Here is a 21900-nt window from a genome sequence, read left to right as displayed (position 1 = left end):
TGTGTGGTTGTGATTTCACTTTGAAACCATTTTCTTGTATAAGTGATGTGCTTCCTGAAACCATCAGGCTTACTGTAAGGTTTGGGATATGTCAGATTTTCTCCACCGCTTAAGAACGCGTGAGAACTTTGCGTTTAGAAGCCTTAAGTACCACGGAGAAGGACTGGATGAGGTTGACGCGTGGTTTTGTCCTGCATGTTGATCAGCGTGCTCAGCCAATCATATTTGCTCGTGAGTTGATGTCTATGTGGATTCCACATGTGGAGCATGTGAATGATTCCTGCAAGCTGATCCATATTATGTTTGTTATACATCATTGTATGTACTTTATATATACTTCACAATGCAGGCTTTCTAATTGCATCTGATTTCCTTCTTGCAGTCAGCTGACCATGTAAAACTCAAGTGGTTGTTGCAGTTTCGTGTGTTTTTCCTTACATTTCGTTTTCTTATTGATCAGAACCGATACAGCTACCATGGAGGTAAAGCCCGCTGTAACCTCCAAGAAAGCAGAAGAAACTGTCAATGGCATCTACACCCAAGTTGTCTGCTCTGCATTTAGTGATCGCATTCTGGTTGTCGTGACTCAGTATGGAAAAATGGGAACACTGGTGTCTCTATCTCCAAACATGGTGTCTGGTGATCTTGGCAAACCCTCGTTAACCACCAAAGTGCTTTTAGGACAAGATGAGGTAAGACTAGTGGTTGGAAGTGACTTGTGTAGGTATATGATTTATGGAAGATGCAAAAGTGTCGCTATTTCCCTCAGCGTCTCTTTGTTTTCTAATATTGTCCATGAATCGTCTTTATGTATGTACTAAACATTTTTTTTTTGTCTTTTTTTTGCCACAGCCTCTGATCCATGTTTTTGCAAAGAACTTGGTTAGCTTTGTGTCTGAAGAATCTAAGAACAAACCAATCCTGCTGGCCCTTGCATTAAAAGATAAAAGCGTGGAGAGTATTAAAACAGTGAAAGATATGATAAAAAACTGCCAGGTTTGGTGATAACCGGTGTTTTCTCACCTATGGGAGGACTAATGACTGCACATTGCATAGAAAGAAGCAATTAATTTACAACCAGGGTAGAACTGATAACAAACTCATGGAGAGAACACAGGGGGGGCCTGCTCTGTTTATTAGCTCAGCTTCCAGAAGCAGGTGTGATTGATTCCAAGATGAAGAATCAACCCTTTATGTTGTTGCCACCAACTGCCACAGAATTCATCCATGCTGAGGGTGAAAGTCTTAAACCAAAATATCTCTTTACCAATTGGCTGATTTGTTTCTGCATTTGCTTATGATGTCGCAAAAGGATTGACGTAAAATGTAAAGACCTTTTATTCACATTTTTTTTATTTAATCTTATTTTGTTGAAGACAGCTCCTCTTTATTTTTTCACCACGGTTTCAATAAACTTATTTCATATATATATTGTTTTTATTACGAAGTAGAATTAGTAGAGGCTAATACAGCGGAATTAAAACATACATGGCAAATGGCCTATGGCTCCTGAATCTAAGACGAGACCAACTACTGATTAAGGTCTGAGTCTTTACATCCAGAAAAACAGGTAGATGGGCCGAATAGTTCCTATCAGATTCTATGTTTCATCACAGATTGAAAATAGCTAATTTCGCACATACCAGGTAATGCTACTAAGTAAATATAAAGGAGCAATGAGGAGATAAGATGTTAAAACTCGGCCGCATGGAAATCTTAATTACTTAAAAGAAAACCAACTTTTTGTTTACTCGGTCTTGCACGCTTCTCGATAAGGCACTCCGCAAACAGCATGTTGAGTATCGCAAACATGTATGGTTACAAAATGCACCGTGTCACAGAATAGCAAACATTGCCCCGGCTTTGGAGAACTATGAAGAAACAACAGAATACGGTCAAAAGCTTGAAGATCAATGATCTGTCTAACAATGTAAAGTATTTTCAGAGGAAATATGCGTACATTTCCTGATAAAGTTCTTGTACTTGCAACATAGATATATTTTATTTAACTGAAAGAATAGGAATTCACTCTTGCATAAATTACCTCGTTTTACACCTGATCTCAAGTATCATCACACTATCTTTTCCTTATTATTTTCTGTTGACACTAACCCAGGTCCCATTACATTTAAACCACGCTAGTATCACAGTTGTGATCTGTGAAAATATGTGTTTCCTCCACAATTTTGGATTACATAACTTTTTCTGTGGACCTAACCTGATGTAAATGTGAGGGCTACCTGTCTGCTATATGTCAGGGGTACATATGAACCCAGTGGTCTTAACAGTGGGGGAGATACGTGTAGTTCCGACCTTGGCCTATTGGAATGCAGAATTATCAGAAAGTTGGGGGTTTCTTTTTAGTTTTCTGCATGATACACTTGCCAGTTCAGTCGACAAAGTAAATTCCGGTAAATAAACCTTATTTATCGTACTTCTAAAAAATCATGCTCTGATCATTTTGTATGTTATTTGGTATCTATATCAGTTTTTCCGAAAAAGCTTTCTAGAAATGATCATTTATTATTTTTCTTCTGCATTTCATCCAGAACAATAGATTCTGCATGGAGACTTATACAGTCTACATATCTCATTGCCCCCAATGTAACATATACAGTATGGTACAAAGAAAACGTTAATCTTACATCGCAGAATGAATAGGATAAACATTCTAAATAATCAATGAAAATCGGTAGAATGAATGAAAACTAACCGAAAGGAAACTAACCATAAGTAATGTAATATGGCGCTGTTAGATTCCATAACTTCTATACAAGAAAATAAAGAAAGGGTTGCGGAGAATGTAAGTACATTTTTACCAAAAAAGAGTTGTAAAACTTTGGTTTCTCCAGTGGAGGAAGTTTTTTATGATAGAATTTATACTTTCGTTCCCTGGTTAGAAAAAAGCTATTTTTCTTTTAATCTGGGTTTCTGGATTATTCATTTTCAGGCACAAATGAGTCAGTAAAGTCAATACATACGCTTCTAAGCTAATGTGCTTTTTTTTCAATTATGCTAAAGGGCAGTCGTGCAAAAAGAGGGGACCTTGCTGCTTAGAAAACCCTTTATTGTGTAATGTTTACATTAAAGGGACGTTACTGTGTTCCAGCCAGACTCCTGGACAATGCAAATTTTGCTTGAAGATGCCAATAAGTGGCAGGGAAGCACTCTCATTGGCCATCTTCCTTGGGAACACTAGCCTAGCAAGTGGCATATATGCATAAATAGAGTATACATTTTTTTTGTGTATATATATATATAAAATAAAAATATGGATATGCATATATAGAGTATACCTTATATCTTGTTTATGCATGTGTGTGTATGTATATGTATGTGTGTATGTATATGTGTATATATGTATATATATATATATATAAATATATAAAATGTAAAACATATTTATATGCATATATAGAAAATACTTTTATAGTTCTGGTATGTATGTAAGTATATATATATATGTGTGTGTTTATATATATATATATATACATTGTAAAAATATTTATATATGTGCGTGTGTTATTGTTGCGTATTTTGCTTTTGTTGTGTAAGAGAAGAAAATAACATTATTTCAATACAGGGAATTGTGGCTGCATATGATTATTTGATAGAGTGTGTATAGATGTGATAATTCTGGATGTATAACCCTGTGAATGTAATAATATTACTAGAGGGGAGGGGCTTGCGGCGTGTGGGCGGGGCCGCAGACAGGTAAGTGTTGGAGACAGCTGACTGTGTTCGGGATTAAAGTCCTGCAGAGCAGGTAATACAGAGCGGGGGGGGGGGAGATACACAGAGGGCGGAGATAATGCCCAGGCAGGAAGAAAGGCAGGGGTGACAGTCACGATACCACAACCACGGACTTCCTAAATGAGCCTGATGGGAGATCAGGAACTGCCCCTACATCACAGAGTAAAGGGGCAATAGCGCTGGGCTTTGGACTGTCAGCCAAGCAAGAGGGGGGTCATTCAGTGACTCCCTATCTGCAGCAGTAGGACAAGGGGCAAGTAACCAGTGACATCATGGAGGTATGTCCTGTGAATTCTAACTACTATGGGCAAACTTTACCCTGGTATCTATAGATTAGTATTATATATATTTTTATATATTTGTGTGTATATATATATATATATATATATATATATATATATATATATATATATATATATTAGATATGAGCATCGCATAAATGTGCACCTAATATACTGCTGGTGATCAGGTGTAGTATAAATGTTTGTTGATTTAACAGAATTGTAGCTATTGTTTTATTTCTTCAGAAAAAAAGCCATAACCCCGTACAGCGGGAGGCAGTATGGCAGCGAACCCCTCTTGTGTGGGTTTGTTGGTTTTTATAGGGCAGTAGGCAGTCTTGGGTGTCATATCCAGCTCCCATGTTGTTACATAGCAAGGTAGAACCAGCAAGTGTTTCCAGAACGCATGCTGAATTACACAGAAACATAGAATTTCATGACATGCAAACCATTCTAGTCTGCCCAATATTCCTACGGTATTAACCCTACTACTTCTGCCAGAATGCTGTTCCACTTATCTACAACCTCCTCAGTACAGTAAACCCTCGATACAGTATAATTCAAAAGTCTGGTACAGCGAGTGAAAACTAGGGACTGTCCCTTGAAATGCAGGACAGTTGTGAAGTATGAGATATTCTAGCTACCTGACATACAATTTACACTCGTGTTATCCACACGTGCTTTCAGCAATAAATAAGGTTGCGTTAAAGCTGCCATGTGTGCCGCTCGGTTACTTTCGGAAGACTTGTCGGAGTTTATCTGCCACATCAGTCTGGGCTTTGTTTGTTAATTTGAGGATTACGTTCCCGGCGAGGTTGCCTAATGTTATCCTACTTCATCATTTGGCTTAAAACTTTACTTCTAAAAATACATCCGCAGAGTCGCCCTCCTCTGTGTTTTATAACTTTAGGATTTTCTTTTTGTAAGACACTTATAAACAATGCAATTTTTTAATGAATGCAGGAAAATGCCCCAAAAGCACAATGCATCCAGCATTATAAAGCCACTTTATGGGAAAAATTTGAATAATATATGATTTTACATAATTTTACATTATACTTTTAATATATTTTTTCTTAAAAAAAAAATATATATATATATATATATATATATATATATTCTTGCTTCTTCAAATTTCAGATTTTTCTCCTAAACTCCCTTTAATGTTCCGTGAGAATTTCTTTAGAGAATAACCCTGTCCATTCAAATTCACGGGAGGACCGGTAACCTCCAAAGGGAACCGGCGCGAATTTATTAAATTTCATATTCTCACTGATGTCATTCCTGTTCCCTTCTGTATCATCACCGGGTGTCAGGAGACAAATGTCATCATAGTTTTTATGTAAAAATGTTTAGGAAGATAATCTTAAAATGATTTGCTTCTCCAAATCTTAAAAAAAAAATCTTGAATTTCTTTTTAAACGTTCTTACACTTTTTTTCTCCCAAAATATTAGTATTGTTATTAGTATTATTTGCATTATTCCTAGAAATAATTCTCTAATCATCTAAAGCTTTGTCTCATTCGTATATATTTTTAGCTGGGATCACTTAATTGTCATGTGATGCAAACACAGCCACCGATAGGTTGTTGCCATAGAAACTGTAAGAGCTTCTTAAAAGTGTGTTTTTATGTGATTAAACCTGCTGGGGAAAGAATAAAATGACAGATCCGCTGGAGTTTTTGCTTATCATGCAACAGGGTGCAATTAATGTTTAAGTGGAACATCACCTTTAACTGACTATGGGTTATATGGAATATCCATATCTCTCTCTATAATAATCTCCGGGAGGTATATTATCTGAACCCCAAGCACTATATGTCTGAAGGAGAACACACAGCAAAGATTTTGTTAGAAGGCGTAGACCGTGTCGCATTCACTTGTTAGAAGATCCTGAACAATGATGTCGGCCATCAGGATAAACACATTGCGTTCAGTTGCAGGGAGCGAGATAATGAATCCTTGGTGCTCTCACTCAGTTACAAGTTCACTCAACTCCTGACGATTTGTGGTCTTCAGGTAGTAGAGTTCGAGGTAGAGGAGACTTGAAAGTTGGGCAGAAATCAAATGGGATTCCAACAGAATTGGGAGTGAATAAAATGGGGCAAGAACACTATAAAAGAAGATATGGGTAGGGACTGAGTGACGGCAGGGTGGTCTGTCGAGCCCGGTCATACAAAGAGATCACACACCAACTATAAATGTAGTTATGATAATAGAAAGTGAACTTCATGCCAGAAAACAGCCATTTGGCTCATCAGGTCTGTGCGTTTTTTGACATTATCATCCATGAACTGTCTGGATAGTCATGCCTGTCCCACACATGAGCTGGATTACCCACAACTGCTTCTGCGGGACATCTGTTCCACTAATCCACTACATAACACTCAAATATTTCTAACATTACATCTAAGCCGATGACCCTATAATTTGACACATAGATGTCACGTTGTAAATGGCCAATCTGCCAACTGTAGCCATGACACCATAGAGAAGGTGGGTCTTATAAATAAATACATTTTTACTTGCACCTTGGGCACTCAAATGGCCAAGCATTACTGTAGTTGCCTATATATTTTTCTATGACCATTTGGTGAGAAAGTCCCCAAAAGTTGATGAGATCTTATTCTACGTTGGACCCAATAAAAGGTATCAACCTCAACTGAAGACTCTATCTTAGGCGATGGATCTCTGGCTCTCAGCCATTAGTGAAGCGCACCCTTTAATGGCTTAACCCATATGAGCGAGTTAACCTTTTAAGATGTCTGCAGACGTGAAGCATGTAAGGTGTGTTCTGTTTACCCTCCTTTTGTGATGTCTTGAGATGGAATGGTGCGAATCATTTACGGCTGTAGCATCATTTATTTCTACTGCCGGTGGGCTTTCCGGCCACGATGGATCTTTTTTTCATCTACTGAACATCTACTCCAACGTGAGTGCGATGCACTGTGTTCTCCACCCTACTGGTGCTTAAAGGGTAAAAGTCACCACCATCTACCTAAAGACCTCACTATTTACCCGAAAAGTACACACAACCTGTTAGCACACTTTTGTTACAGAAGAATGTATGTGCGAATCTTGGTCATGCTTGTTGGAGCAGCGAAAAGTCAATAAGGTCTCCCTTTTCCGCTTTGTCTCGGCGCATGATTGAGTGCTTTACTAGCGTACGACGCTCTGGGTGTGAAAGGGTGAAGTCCTCAAGCGCAGGCATGACAATAATTCAGGTGGAGGTGTATCAGAACATGAATGAGAGCTCCTGAACAATGGAAAAATCCATAGTTTTGTCCTCTTTCTAATCATATTTGACAGTGCGAAATGTCACATTCCCCTGTCTGAGGTCCAATACCTTCTAAGCGGACGTCTCAAAAACCGCCCTGATCTTTCAATGTCTGGAAAGATACAAAATACCATAAATAACAATTAAAAGGATCCTGGGGCGCTCTCCGCACATTTGTTAAATGCCGTTTAGATTGATTGTGTTTCAAATGTAGCAAAATGAGATGATCAATCTCCAGACATCTTCTTCAAAGCGGACTCAGGTATTTATCGATATCACTTAGAGAGCTTCTGCCAATACATTTTGAAGTTGTTGTCCTAAAAGATAAAGTTTCTCTATCGGTGACATCAATTACGTTTTAGAGCGTGCAGAACGCTGTGGGTCTCCAAATGGCTTCAAGGTTTATCAGGTTTTCATTGGCTTGTTCGTTTCAGGTTTTTTTTTTTTACCAACAGTTTTAACTTTGGGTTTATTCACGAAAAGGAGAGTTTTACAGGAGAGCTGCAGTTTATATCCCGGACTTCACTTAACATCAGGAAGGTTCAACCCCAGTGAGCTTCTGCTCCAAGAATAGTCTAGATGGTCCTCACCTTACTGATTGAACTATGCATTATGCAGGGCCAGCTTGGTGGAGTTCATGGTGTTGATTGGTGTTCCATTACTGTAATTGCGTTATGTTTTGTTTTTTTCCGGCGCGTTTTGGTGTATCTGCTACAGAGAGTTTATTGAGCACATATATATATTATATGGCAGCTATCATATCAGTAAACCTGCTTATACTTTGATCTTTGATGTCGTTATTGTAGAAACAAGAAACATGACACGGTTTCACATGATGATCACATGATGGTGCCGCCGATGATTACGTAATAGACTGACATGATCTACCAGTATTTAGCAAGACTATAAATCCGTTTCCTATTTTGATCTAGCATATCTATCTTCCGTATGCCGCTCTTGCTACATTGGCAAAGTTCTTAAGCAATGGTGAAACTCCAAACAGGGACATTGTGCCGTCCACCTCCTTCCAGTCACCCAAAAGATGATGCTGTGTGTGGTCGCGAGTGAACGAGTTGGATAATGATGTCATATCCAGGTTCCGCATGCATTTATACAGCTTGGTTCTTCTGACTCTTTCAAACTAGAGGAGGAGTTACAAAGGGGTTTAAAAGTGAAATCACTGCTAACTCTGTTGTGATGTCACTATTAATACAAATGTTACTGGTGGTGCTTAAACTTTTGGACTGTTTCATATCAAAACTCGCTGCATGCTCCCGTTCTGAAGCTCCTATAATATCAATTGCCTCCTCAACGATGTCTTACTGACTTCTTCTCATCATTTGTGCCTCTGTGAGACTCACAGCAGAAAAGCTGAAACGAGACATCTCCTGCTTTGACACAGATGATAGTTGATGAGTTACAGACAGTGGCTGCTGCAATATTCATCAGACTTGACTTGGAGGAGACCTTTCCTTCAAACATTAATGAAGCTTATCTGAAGACGTGAATGCATTGAATGGTTATTTCTAATTAGTGACAGAATGTGTGTGTTAGGAATTTCCTGATTCCGATTATTTTTAAGGCTTAGCTCCCTGATTGGCTGGGCATGTATTGTTCAAGTGGATCTACGGTAGAAGAAAAAAGTGTATAGAACAAAAAGTTGATGGTGCGGAAGTTGAACACTTAATACCCGTAATTTGACATTATTTCCTATAAAGTAGACGCCATTAAATGGGCAGTTTTTGTACACTTACTGAGAATGCCGACATGACAGACTTGTGGGCTCCTGCCACCTGGAGGGTACCCCTGTGGAACACGGCCAGGACAGCCCACTGTTGTCAGTGGGCGTTCCTGCGGATGTCAGTGGGCGTTCCTGCGGATGTCGGTGGGCGTTCCTGCAGATGTCAGTGGGCGTTCCTGCTGATGTCCGTGGGCGTTCCCGCTGACATCGCGGGAAACATCTCCATTTAAAGGGGAAATGGGTGGGAAGTGGAGCGTGTCAGGACCCGGAGTAAACATGATTTATATAACGTCAGGTACATCTGCAGACTTCTGTGTTACACTGAAAAAATGAGGCGCCGGCAGTAACGTTTTTAGCAGCCATGACCCCGTCATCTAATTTAAGGTTAAAGGGCTCTACTTTGAGTGTGGAAGCAGACATTACTGCTTCAGGCTCCAGCCGGTTTTCTCACCAAAACAAATTCCTGTCTTCTGTAACCTGATATAGCAAAAAAATGCAATGTAGCCATTCCGATAACTCAAAGAGGAACAACCAGCATTTTTCCTATAAGTGTCATATTTGTGTGAGATTTACTCAGTGGTGTATTCTGGCCTAGGAGGGTGGTGGATCATGCCGGCGCTCAGCCATAAGGAAGGCAGCAAGGAGAGGGCAATTGGTGGGGCTGACCTAGGTTAGGCCAAGGTCAACGCCGAACATAAATGCCACTATATATATATATATATATATATATATATATATATATATATATAGTGGCATTTATATATATGTATATATATATATAGTGGCATTTATATATATATGTTTTTTAGTATCTTTGAATAATCACAAGTCAAGTTTTCCATGACTGCTATTACAGTCATTTGCACTATTAAAGGGTTAATATTTAAAGAGTCAGCTCATTTAGAAAGTTCCCAGGTATCGTTGCAGGTCATTCAGCTAGCTCACAAGGGGTTAAATACATAACAAAGAATGTTCTCCAAGCAGAAAATGTGGCAAATATTAACATTGTAAATGGGAACGTGTCACAGACTGACCTCATGTCGCAGCGAACGGTTGTGTTTGAGTGTCGAGTGTTGATGGGTGTTGGGCGACAGGTAGGGAGATCCTGCTAAAGGCATTCCACACATAAATAATGAGGAAAAAAAGCAAGTATGCACCAGATCGGACTCAAAAATGTGCGATAGGCTTATAATTACTATTAAATAAGGCTGCCTAATGCACACACACAAAAATCAAATTGCTAACGTCAACCGGAGCAAGCCGGCTATGAGACCGGATCATACGGAGAAATAAAAAAAAATATATATATATAAGTATAAATAATGAAAAATATGTAAATCATTTTACTCAGCACTACAAAGTATTATGGCAAAAATATGTCTTATCAAAAATATATATAAATATAAAATAAATAGATAAAAAATGTAAAACAACCATACATCATGTGAATTTTTTTTTTAGCTTTCAGATGTAGCTTTCATGAGCAATGTATTCTACTAACTATTTGCCACGGTTATTTAATATAATCCTCCTGCGATAGTTATTTTGTTCACCTCTCATACCTTGTCTTTGTGGAGCCAGGCCAAAATAACACATCAGGTTCTTTCAGCTGTGTCCGATATGTTGGCCAACGCAGGTGGGCAGGTGGTGGGGCATGTGGTGGGGCAGGTGGTGGGGCATGTGGTAGGGCAGGTGGTGGGGCAGGTGGTAGGGCAGTTGATGGGGCAGGTGGTGGGGCAGACGGTGGGGCAGGTGGTGGGGACACCGTTAGGTTTCCTCCTATGCTCGGAGGGGATCATTGAAAGTAAGATTCTGAACTCACTTGAGCTGCGTACCTCTATTCAAAAGCTCTCTTTTTCCTCGTGAATTGCTGGTAAATGTGTGATCAGATCCCTGAGGTGTAAACCAAATTAACACCACGGCAGGCTCCCGAATGTTGGTTAAACATTTACAGCCCCTGAAAATGGTAGTGACTATCCCTGGCACCTTCAACCCCGTTGGACTCACAATTGTCTAAAGCTGGAACTGATAAACAACATTTAAAAGGAAGGTGGGGGAAAATATTATCTGCAGATCCTTCACAATTCACTCAACAAAGCTTGTGGTTTCCAGTAGAAATATTGAGCGTGTTGGCATAAATAGTGGGTTTCTGTAGGGTTAGGTTAAGAAACCAGCATCCAAAACTAGAGTGAAACGCTTAATCTTATATTAAAAAACGATGATGTCACTTAATGACTAACAAGCACAATGAATGAATATCCAGTCTGAGATTCTACAACAGGTGGGAAAAATGAGAAGTCTAGATGGGAAAACTCTGCTTCTGGATAATCTGATACTTTATATAAACTTCATGTACAAAAAAAATCTAATGTATCGAGGTATTTACTTATGGCAGATTTTGAAAAATATGAAATCTCATATTTATAATTTATTTTATTATTTTTTTATAATGATTTTTTTTTTTTTCGTTGAAAAGATCCTCAGTTAGGTCAAAAAGGTTGTTTGCATTGAAAATATCCTCTACGGTTTGTTTGATGGAGCTGTCCTGCTGTAGAATTCTACGAACTCCTCCTACTTCTCCGTTCCATTTTTTTTTCTTCTAATCTCTGAGCCCTTCCTGTCTTCCCCGATGCCTCTGTATTTACCTTTGATCTCTGTCTCTTTCCATGCAGATGAATAGCACTACTGCTGTTATGTCTTCCACGACAGAGGAGAATGGATCCTTTCCCACAATTAGTCAAACGTTGGGACTATCAACACTTCCAAGCCTTCTCAATATGTACAGTTTGGACGTGGACAGTGGACCTGAAGTTAGGACTTCTGAGAACTCTTCTAAAGTCGGCGACCAATTATTTCTAACAACAGCCTCTGCTAAAGGCATTTCTGGAGTGTTCGTCTGGACAGCCCTTCTGCTAACCTGCCACCAGGTAAGAACATCCTCATCAGAGCTTTATGAGATGATAAAGTGAGGAGCTAGGACTTTGATGCCACCAGCTGGGATGGTTTTCCCATTTCCCAGAAATGAGTGGTTTCATGTCTACCTCCAATTGTTTGTTATTTGACACATAAAGAGGTCCACACATTAGCATTTGAAAATATTCTCTGCCATGGTTTTCAAAGTTTGTGATCACCTGCAGTTCTGAAGACCACCTTGGTAGGTCTCCAGATGATGCACTTTTTTGTGTAGGTTTAGGATTACAACAGTTCTATGCTATGAATTTAAGATTGCTATTAATTAAAAGCTAAGGAGTAGGAGTGGAAGTTTTGGGTCCAGCGCCTTTCTACAATGGTGTAAAACTTGAAGATCACAGCCGCTTACTATGACTTTGCCACGAACCACCTTTTGATCATCATCAATGATATTGGCTTTCCTTTCTAGGTATCAGACCTAAAAAACAGACCATGACAGCCACATAAATGTAGTTCTCTTCAGCTTTAGCTAGTTGACTTTGTTCCATGTTGATTAATCATGGTTAAGGAATCAATTGCAAGCTCCTCTGCATAGTTATTCACATGAATAGGCGACCTAAGGTTTTCTAAGGAGCCGTCTTCTGCGTTCTGTTGAAGACGATAATTTCATTCTTAAATGAAGTGAGTGTAATGGGATCTTTTGTGTGTGACAACCAAATGGTTTATTAGCAGGTCAACAGTAATTCTGTAGTTCAAAATAAGTCAATTTATTTCTCAGTTGCTTATAACATGGAAAGATAAATTTGGATCTTTTATTTCCATACTGTAGCCAGTAAAAATCTTATCTATTTCCTTTCTTCTTTTATCAAATCTGAAGGGTACGTTTTATAAAAAGACAAGAAAAATATTTTTTTTTGTTGCATTTTTTTCTGTTAGACCGGTAAAAAAAATTACTAAATCACCTAAAATAATTTTTAAAAAGCTTTTATTTTTGTCATAATTTAATATCCAATGTATTTGTATATTTATTTGTATATGTATTTGGATTTGTATATTTATTTACTGTTTAAATGAAGCATTTAATATTTCAAGATATATATTATATATTATATTATTATTATATTATATTATATATATATATATTATTTTATATTATAAGATTATATTATTTTTGTAAGATTTACTATACTCAAATACAGGTGTTGTTTTAACTGTGCTTTTACCTTTAAAGTAGTATGAGTTATGGAAACTCCACGAGAGGAGTCTCCCTTGGCCTTACCCCCCTGTGCTACTGTAACAGTCATGTGCTTATTTTACTTCCACATGACACATCGATTTAAATGCAAGCGAAGGTAATGATTATACAGAGACGAGTCATAATTCCAGGTTAATTCTTTATTTAAATCCTATGATGTCACTTCTTTCTTTACATGGGAAAGAAATACTTACCAAATCATGTTTTACTAGATGTAATTATACGTCTGTTAGAACGTTACGCAACTCACCAAAGCAATGGCGTTTCCAGTTTTAATGGCGTACTTTCCAACCATTATATGTTACTTTTTTCTGCTTGCAAATGCATAGAAGGATTCATCAGAATCCTCTCTGTTTCTCCATTCTCCATCATTTTCCTTGCAGGAGGTGCGTTCCATTGAGCGCTGATACTCACCTCCAGCGACTGCCAACACTGGCTTCAGCGAGTCAGTGCACAGGCTTTTTTTTAGGTAAACATGCATATTAAAGTACTTACTAAATACTTTAATTTGCATTCAGTATCAGTGAGGCTGGTTGGGGCAGTAGACTGCCCCTTCAAGTCCATGGTGGACCCTGGTCAGCACGTTTCCCGCCTAGTCCCACTCCTATTTCTATCTAAGGGGGTGTTAGCGCTAAATTAAATTGTAAGCTATGGCGTTACGTCGGCATATTGCTGTCGGCTTTCCTGTCCACCCTGTTTAGATAAGCCTTGCAGGAGAGGAAGCAGTCATTGTGTCTAGTTAGTGTTGAGGTCACTTCACCAGTGCCTTGCGAAACTTTAAACGCCGAAGGACTGGCGCAGGTGGAAATACAAATATTGATAATGGAACGCGCCCAGCTGCCACACTTGTAATGGCTTCATTTTATGATTGTCGTGTACCTGCCTGGCGTGAAGAACCAAGTGTTAGTATGCATGACCGCCAAATCCACTTCACTGCTGTCTGTACTGCTGGTGACTTAGGGTAAGAAAAATGGAGAAAAAACCCAAAAGAAAATGGAGCCTTGAGTTGAAGGCAGAGGTTTTATTGGGCCAACAAAGTAAAATAAGTACGTTAAATAAGCTTTCGGGACATCAGAAGTCTCTTCTTCAAATGGAATTCCATCTGAAGAAGAGGTCTCTGATGTCCTGAAAGCTTGTGCGACTTGACCTCTTTTTCTGTATTCCCCGGATAAAAAGATAAGTTTGGGAAACAAAGTGGAAAACGCAGATAAGGAATATGGGGAAAAGACAGGATTTTTAGGATATATAGTTTTAGAACTGACCAGGTTGGAGGGCATCTGGTACTGGAAACGTCGGTAGAATATTTTACTTCACAATTAAGAATATTGTTTATTTTATTTTTTTTATAATACCTGCTTTTTCACAAAGCTGCACTTTGCTACCCAAACGAGGAAGGAGGCCGATACTAATCTAATCTATGTGTAGATAATATCATTTCTAGAACATGTGCGGCAGGGCAGAAAAGCTGAGAGTACAATATTTATTGCTTATTACTCATTCCTAAGCCGTGTTGTCGTGTATTAGGAGATATCTCCATCTGTCACGGACACAAATTATGTTTGATCAGGGAAATGACCCTTGTCCTGTTACCGCCTGACGTTTCGCTCCCGAGTGTTAACTCCAACCTGGACACATCGATTGCGCGCGGCTACTTTCAGACGCCAGTAATGGGAAAACCTGCTCACCGGGTCATTTACAGATAGACCTCAAAGCCGTGTCTAATGTAATGGAATTCTAAAAAATAACTAAAATCTACGCTGTTTTGTTTGGCAGTCAGTGGAGAGGTGTTTTTTTTGTGGAAGATACTTAGCTTAGTATATATATATATATATATACACAATATGGTCAAAAGTATTGGGACATAGAGTGTGTGTATAAACTATATAGATAGATAGATAGATAGATAGATAGATAGATAGATAGATAGATAGATAGATAGATAGATAGATACAAATGGATTATTTAGTGTATAGAACCATAGAATGTAGGGTGTGGAAGGGACTGCTTTAATTCATATACATAATATATATATATATAATAGTCATAATAAGTGTTGCGTTTGTTTCTCATTACAGATCTACCTTCACCTACGATTTTACACGATCCCTAACGAACAGCGTTATATTATCCGGATATTGTTAATTGTTCCGATATACTCGTTCGACTCGTGGCTCAGTCTGCTGTTCATTGGCAACGATCAGTTTTATGTATACTTTGACTCAATCAGAGACTGCTATGAAGGTGAGACTCGAGTGCTCCTCGCTGTGCCTGGGAAAGGGGGTCTCTTCCATAGGGGGGAAAAAAGAGGCAACTGCCCAATTTCCAACCACGCAGAGAGTGACACCTTTTGTTCATGGATCATAACGCGTGGGAATCGGTAACACAATAAAAGGGCATCTTGCCATGGGGGGGCAAATATTAAACAGATATGTTCAGACAGGATTAGCGATGTACAAAAAACCTTTTCCTTCTTTTGGGTACCAGTTGGACAACCAATGTGGTGGGATTTCAAACTTTAGAAGTGTCAGGTCCTATTAAGGCTGTGTAAATTCCTTGGTGGCCATATCTGGTCCAGTAGGCCTTGCTTGGACAATCCCAGGACCAAGACAATAAGGAGGTTTTAATTAAACACCCCAGGGAATTGAAAGATTACTTATTTGTTTGCTCAAAAGGTCTAAGTGTTTGAATTTGCCAATTTATTCCATTGTGAAACTGGGCCGTGTTGGTCACTTTTGTGAAATTCTGATGCAGTTGGTAGATCTCTGATTATTCCCCTTGTATGTCCACAGCCTTCGTCATATACAGCTTTCTCAGCCTCTGCTTTGAGTATCTCGGTGGAGAAAGTGCCATAATGTCCGAGATTCGAGGGAAACCCGTAAGGTGAGAACGTCAGGCATGTGCTATATGATGGTGGTTCAGAGGGTCTTTCGGTTGCACGCTTCTTTCTCTCTGCTCCTGTAATTGTCCATTGTCATTAAGACAAAATGCTCCAAGTTATTATGTCATAACCCAGACTCTACTAACATAGAAAACAATGTGCTTTAGAAGGCCTCCCACTCTTAAAATCTCACTAACTTGGCCATTCCCCGGCCGTCACAAGCACTTGGCCTCAAACGCTACCGGTATCCACGCTAACTAAGCCATTATGGAGCACGGTAAGAATTTTGGGGCCTCTAACATTTAATCCTCGCAGCCATTGCCTATTATTGAAAACGTTAAATGGGCTCGTTACCTCGTTTATTTAAGTCTGCGTTTCTCCGACCCAGGTCCAGTTGCTATTACGGAACCTGCTGCCTGCAAGGAATGTCCTACTCAATTGGGTTCCTACGGTTTTGCAAACAGGCAAGTGTTCGTACACCTCTATATATTCAAAGATTTTTAGATTTTAAATCCTAAAGATTTACAATTTCACACAGTGACAGATTTGGTGCCTTTTGACTACTTGCTTATTGATGCATTTTCATAGCAGGTGCACAATGCCAAGGCAGTAGTTAATGTATAAATGGTGCTAGCCGAATTACTCGCAGATGTGCACTGTAATTTTTACAAAAATGGGTTGGAAAGTGCTTAAATACCCTATGATTTTTTTCGCAGGCGACCCTGCAGTTCTGTATTGTAAAACCCATCATGGCTGTTGTAACAATCATCCTACAGGCATTTGGGAAATACAGCGATGGAGACTTTAAGTAAGAAATGTATCAATAATAACAAATCATAAAAAAGTTCTGCTGATTTCAACCCAGCCACGACTCCAGTGGCTTCTCGACATTACTGTTGATCCGACCGAGTTTGTAGCAAGCATAGATAGGCTAGATGTCCATGACAATGCTTGTGTGGTCACTGGTGCCCATAAGCATTTAGTGAACCGCCTGCCACGAAACCGCATGCTGCCTACCCCTGTTGGAGTCTGCTGTAGTCTTACCACTAGGTCTTCTTTGTAAACGTGGAGCCATCAGGTAGCTCCGCAGATGTTCTTCATGTTCAGACTCTGCGATTCTCAGGAATTGTGGTTGGTCATACTACCCCTAGGTGATGCCTATCCATACGGACAATTAAATGCAGGGCTGCCATTGGAGGGGAGGTTGTGGCCAGTATAGGTAAAGGGGGGCTAGATTTTGAAGGCACCTTAGGACGTTTAAAGTCCCACCGGTGCTTTTGGCCGGGCTGCTCTACTTTTTTAAGGTAGTGGCTTTGGAGTAAAGATTAGGAAATCACAAGAGAGGGGTTATTTTTTTTTAAAATCACGGAAAGGACCTTGGAGCTTAACATGATGGGCCATTACAGAGTGACCCTAAATGAAAGCATGGCCCAAAATGTGTTATGGTTTATGTCGTTCACCAGAAATGATCACGTTCACGTTTCACGTCTTATGTCTAACGCAACGTTTCTCTGTATTGCAGTGTTCAGAGTGGCTACCTGTACATTACAATCATCTACAATTTTTCTGTTAGTCTGGCGCTTTACGCACTATTCCTCTTCTACTTTGCTACAAAAGACCTCCTGCGTCCCTTCGAACCGGTCCTCAAGTTTCTTACCATCAAAGCGGTCATATTCCTTTCATTTTGGCAAGGTGGGTGCAATGGTCATTCTTAAAGAAGAGCAGGACCCCTGCAGACATAGGAGAATACTTAAACCGGGTTGCAAATGTCTTCTGGGACTCTTAGATAAAAACAATATCGATAGCAAGTTCTAATAACTTTGAGACTGTGCTGGTGGAAGTTGAAAAGGGCCACGTTTGGCCCCCAGTGCTCCCCAAATGTACCTCCTCCACTTTTGATTGTTGACTCTCCTGTTTTTTCTTTAAAGGAATGCTTTTGGCTATTTTGGAAAGATGCGGTGTCATCCCTGAGGTCCAGATTATCAACAACAACACGGTCGGAGCGGGCACAGTGGCCGCAGGATGGCAAAACTTTATTATCTGCATCGAGATGCTGTTTGCAGCCATTGCTCTGCGCTATGCCTTCACGTGCCAGGTTTACAGGGAAAAAAAGGAAAACTCTACAGGTAAGAATAACTTTAAATGATGTAAACCATCCTCACAACGCACAAACCTGTTTGCGGTGGCAGGTGACCTGTCCGCTTAATGTAATTAAGTGCTTTTTTTTATAAATTATGCTCCATTCGAAGGCTGCAAACTTCAGTGTTCATGCCGCTAAGACGTGACAGAAAACCTAAAAAAGGGCCCTAACCACCCAATACTCAAATAATACACATCGATTAAAGGGACTGAACACAAACGGTGGTCATCTAGTTACCGCATTTACACAACGTCCATACTGAAGTATTACATGCTACTTACCAGCAGAGGGAGCTCTAACTAGAAAGAAAACATTCATTAATATTAAAGAAGTATTGGAAGCTGGTTAATGAGTTTTAATTAAGTTTAAAATATTTTTTTCCCTGCTCCTGCCATATATATCAAAGTCATAAGTGTCCGGCACATGATAGTGATCACAGTTTGCAGAATTGTCCCGTCATTTCTGTAAAATGTAGCAAATCTCTATGACATTAGAGCAGCCGCACAGAATGCTTTTACGCCTCTGGAGCACAAATAAAGGGCTTGATGAATTATCGTTGCTTGTGGACATTTCTGATGTCTTTCTTAATCTTTCATTGGATCGGATCGCACTGAATATCAGCGGCTTTTAACCCCTTAATGACAAAGCCTGTACACGTACGGGCTCAAAATGCATTGTTTTCAATGGGTTTAGGGATCGCCCACTGTCCTTAAGGGGTTAAAGGGATTTGACATTATGTAGAGCTCTGACCGGATCCCACGGTGGGTTCTCAGGATATGTTTCTGCTCTGAAAAAAAACCAATGAAAGATGACCTGATGAAGACATTACAGGCCTCTCGTTGCGTTACCAACTTCGTCGGTCCTTCAGAATGTTTAGATGACTCATGCGAGTTTTCTCTACCTTATTTCCACAGCGGCCAACATCGCTCCGATGCAGAGTATCTCCAGTGGCCTGAAAGAGACCATTAGCCCTCATGATATCGTTCAAGATGCTATTCACAACTTCTCACCTACTTACCAGCAGTACACCCAACAGTCCATGCACGACTCGGGGCAGAAAAAACAGGAGACGAACGGTCACTCGGCTTCCGTCTCTTCCGCCGCCCCCTCCGGCAAGAAAAGGAAGCAGAACGAAAAGATGATGCTTATTGTTTCGGACGATGAACTCTAGAGTTCCGAGAGGGATCGCCGGAATGCGGACTGCGCAAAACAAATAGACGATAGTTTACTGTTTACTAAAGATTCCGAATGGGACACTGAATACGGAAAACAATTATTCTTCCCAGAGAGAAATGTTTTTTCAGGTTGGGAAGCAACCGCAGAGTATAATTCATCAACACAATCTTTAATAATGACAATACATCCATTGTTTTTTTTTTATTATTATTATTATTATTATTATTATTAATACTCTAACAATGCCAAAGACTTTGAAAGTAATTCTGATTTTTTTTTTTTTGCAATTGGAATTATAAAGCTCCAAATCCGGGCGACTGTCTCATTCGCCTCCAAGGTCGAAGAAGCTTCTGGAGTCGTCGTTAAGCGGTTTACATTGTGATGCGTCTCACACGCTCCGATCGGCGAAGTTGAATTATAAATGGGAGTAAAGTGTCAAAGTCATTTCATCTCATCTAGAACGCGTAGCGTTAAGGACTTTTCTTTTTGAAGGAAGATCGAAATTCAAATTTTGAAAAAAAAAACTGTTTTATTCTCAAGGAATTTTTAATACTGTCTTCTGGATTTTTTGAGAGGGCTTCTTGTTGGGGGGGGTGTATTTTGTTATTTAAGATGGTGTAATTTTTTTTTTTTTTTTTTGCTGTAGAATTACAGAAATACCATATAAATTGGGCCTCCCTGCGTAATTTGTTCCTTTTAGTCAACGTGTCACTTAAAACATTTACAGAAACCATTTATAAAACTGCAGAAATACTAATTAAGTTTAAGTAATGTGGCTATTTTCCCAAGTTAGAATTTTAAAGGGAGGACTAGGGGTATTTGTTATCATATTCCAAGCAGGACTGTCCCTAGGACAAGGCAGTCCAGGAATAACAGAAGCTGTCAGTGAGGTAATGATGAATGCGCACTTAAAATGGACACGCCAGACATTGTTTAAAACTTTAATACATATGATGCCTCATTGCCTCTTTCTCCAAATGCATGGGGGGGTTTCAGCTGCAAACACTGCAGGCCGGAGTCTATTCAGCCCTCCATGCACATGCATGGAAATGGATTTCGATGGGAAGCAGCCAATCAGTGGCAAGAGGTGTCACACCATTGCGGAGAAGGGAAGCAGGACAGGGAATACTAAACAATATTTTAAGGATAAACACATGATTTTATCCTGATTCCAGTATGTGCCAACTCTGGTCCACAAGCAACCCCAACAGTACAGATTTTTATGTATACAGGGATTGTTAATTAGAAGGGGTACGGTACATTTTCAAAAACTTGGGGATACTGAAAAAAACTAATTTTATTTTAAAATGTAATATATATATATATATATATAAAATTAGAAATCCACCACAGACGGGGTTAATGTTGTAAATGACTATTTGTAGCTGGAAATTTTTACTGGAATCTCTTCATTGGCGTACAGAGGCCCTTTATCACTCCCATCACTCCTCTGTTCCAATGGCCCTTTATCACTCCCATCACTCCTTTATCACTCCTGTGTTCCAATGGCTCTTTATCACTCCCATCACTCCTGTAATCCAATGGCCCTTTATCACTCCCATCACTCCTGTGTTCAGGCGGCCCTTTATCACTCCTGTGTTCCATCGGCCCTTTATCACTCCCATCACTCCTGTGTTCCAACGGCCCTTTATCACTCCCATCACTCCTGTCTTCCAATGGCCCTTTATCACTCCCATCACTCCTGTCTTCCAATGGCACGTCGCGTTCACTAATTCACATTTAAGTTTAAAGGGCTAACGGACGGTTACAAAACACTTGCAATTATGTTGCAGCTAGAAATGTTGTTTTCCATGAAAACAGCTAAGTGACCCCAAACCTTTGAACGGCCGCGCACATCATATTTCGCCCATTCATCAGAATTGCATTTAAGTTTCTTTACCAATGTTTTAGTAACGCAGTTTTCTGTTTCACAAGAAGTCATTAGCTGGGAAAAAAACAGAAATGGCAAAACTGGGGGCATCCCTGAGCGATTCAATGTGATCCTTTTACGTAAAGCATGGGTTCCGATAATAACACGCTGAAGCGAGAGGCAAAAGAAATAAACTCACGGGGTTCAGTAACGGAATCAAATTGACTCAGAAACATCAATGAGAACTCTTTATTGGAAAGGTACAAAACCAGTCACAGCAGTATTATATACAGCAATAAATTACTTTGTGGCTGTCAGATAAGGAGAAATCGGTGCACACATACAGTACACAGGATTACGGTCTGGACATACAAACATAAATCCACAATTACTTGGATATATCCCAATAATTTATTATTTTTTTTATATTATCATATATGTATAAAAAAAAGCAGCAGAGAAAAAAAAATAAATATTGAAATTAGCCTACTGAATAACCACAAAGAAAAAAAAAATCAGAGGCACTGAACTCTACAACAAAATGATCTCTATATTCTTTAAAACATAAAACGCAAAATAACTGCCCTTTTGGTGTGTCTTTGCCGATAGACTCAAAAAA

At 39.4% G+C, this 21900-nt stretch overlaps 2 protein-coding genes across 2 annotated transcripts; both read left to right on the top strand.

Moving 5' to 3' along the window:
* Positions 1-352: 352 nt before the first annotated feature.
* Positions 353-1336, top strand: PSMG3 (proteasome assembly chaperone 3). The gene is made up of 2 exons (XM_053470746.1): positions 353-692; positions 853-1336. Exons 1-2 carry the CDS (start codon positions 477-479, stop codon positions 1003-1005), a joined length of 369 nt encoding a protein of 122 aa, XP_053326721.1. The 5' UTR covers positions 353-476; the 3' UTR covers positions 1006-1336.
* A 2573-nt stretch (positions 1337-3909) lies between these two features.
* TMEM184A (transmembrane protein 184A) lies at positions 3910-19519 on the top strand. The gene is made up of 9 exons (XM_053470745.1): positions 3910-4031; positions 11725-11979; positions 15293-15458; positions 16007-16097; positions 16484-16559; positions 16812-16903; positions 17618-17787; positions 18024-18221; positions 19150-19519. The coding sequence occupies exons 1-9, from the start codon at positions 4026-4028 to the stop codon at positions 19404-19406; spliced, it is 1311 nt and encodes a 436-aa protein (XP_053326720.1). The 5' UTR covers positions 3910-4025; the 3' UTR covers positions 19407-19519.
* The last annotated feature ends 2381 nt before the right edge of the window (positions 19520-21900 follow it).

Source organism: Spea bombifrons, chromosome 7, assembly GCF_027358695.1.
Source record: "Spea bombifrons isolate aSpeBom1 chromosome 7, aSpeBom1.2.pri, whole genome shotgun sequence".
NCBI lineage: Eukaryota > Metazoa > Chordata > Amphibia > Anura > Pelobatidae > Spea > Spea bombifrons.
The sequence above is the reverse complement of the archived record's forward strand: the minus strand, read 5'-3'. Positions and strand labels throughout refer to the sequence as shown.

Bases quoted from the DNA above. Each gene is read 5' to 3' on its own strand.
- PSMG3 (XM_053470746.1), top strand. From the start codon at position 477: ATGGAGGTAAAGCCCGCTGTAACCTCCAAGAAAGCAGAAGAAACTGTC. The intron at 693-852 runs GTAAGACTAGTG...TTTTTGCCACAG, and splicing joins TGCTTTTAGGACAAGATGAG to CCTCTGATCCATGTTTTTGC.
- TMEM184A (XM_053470745.1), top strand. The intron at 16,560-16,811 runs GCAAGTGTTCGT...TTTTTTTCGCAG, and splicing joins TCCTACGGTTTTGCAAACAG to GCGACCCTGCAGTTCTGTAT. The intron at 18,222-19,149 runs GTAAGAATAACT...TTATTTCCACAG, and splicing joins AAAAAAGGAAAACTCTACAG to CGGCCAACATCGCTCCGATG.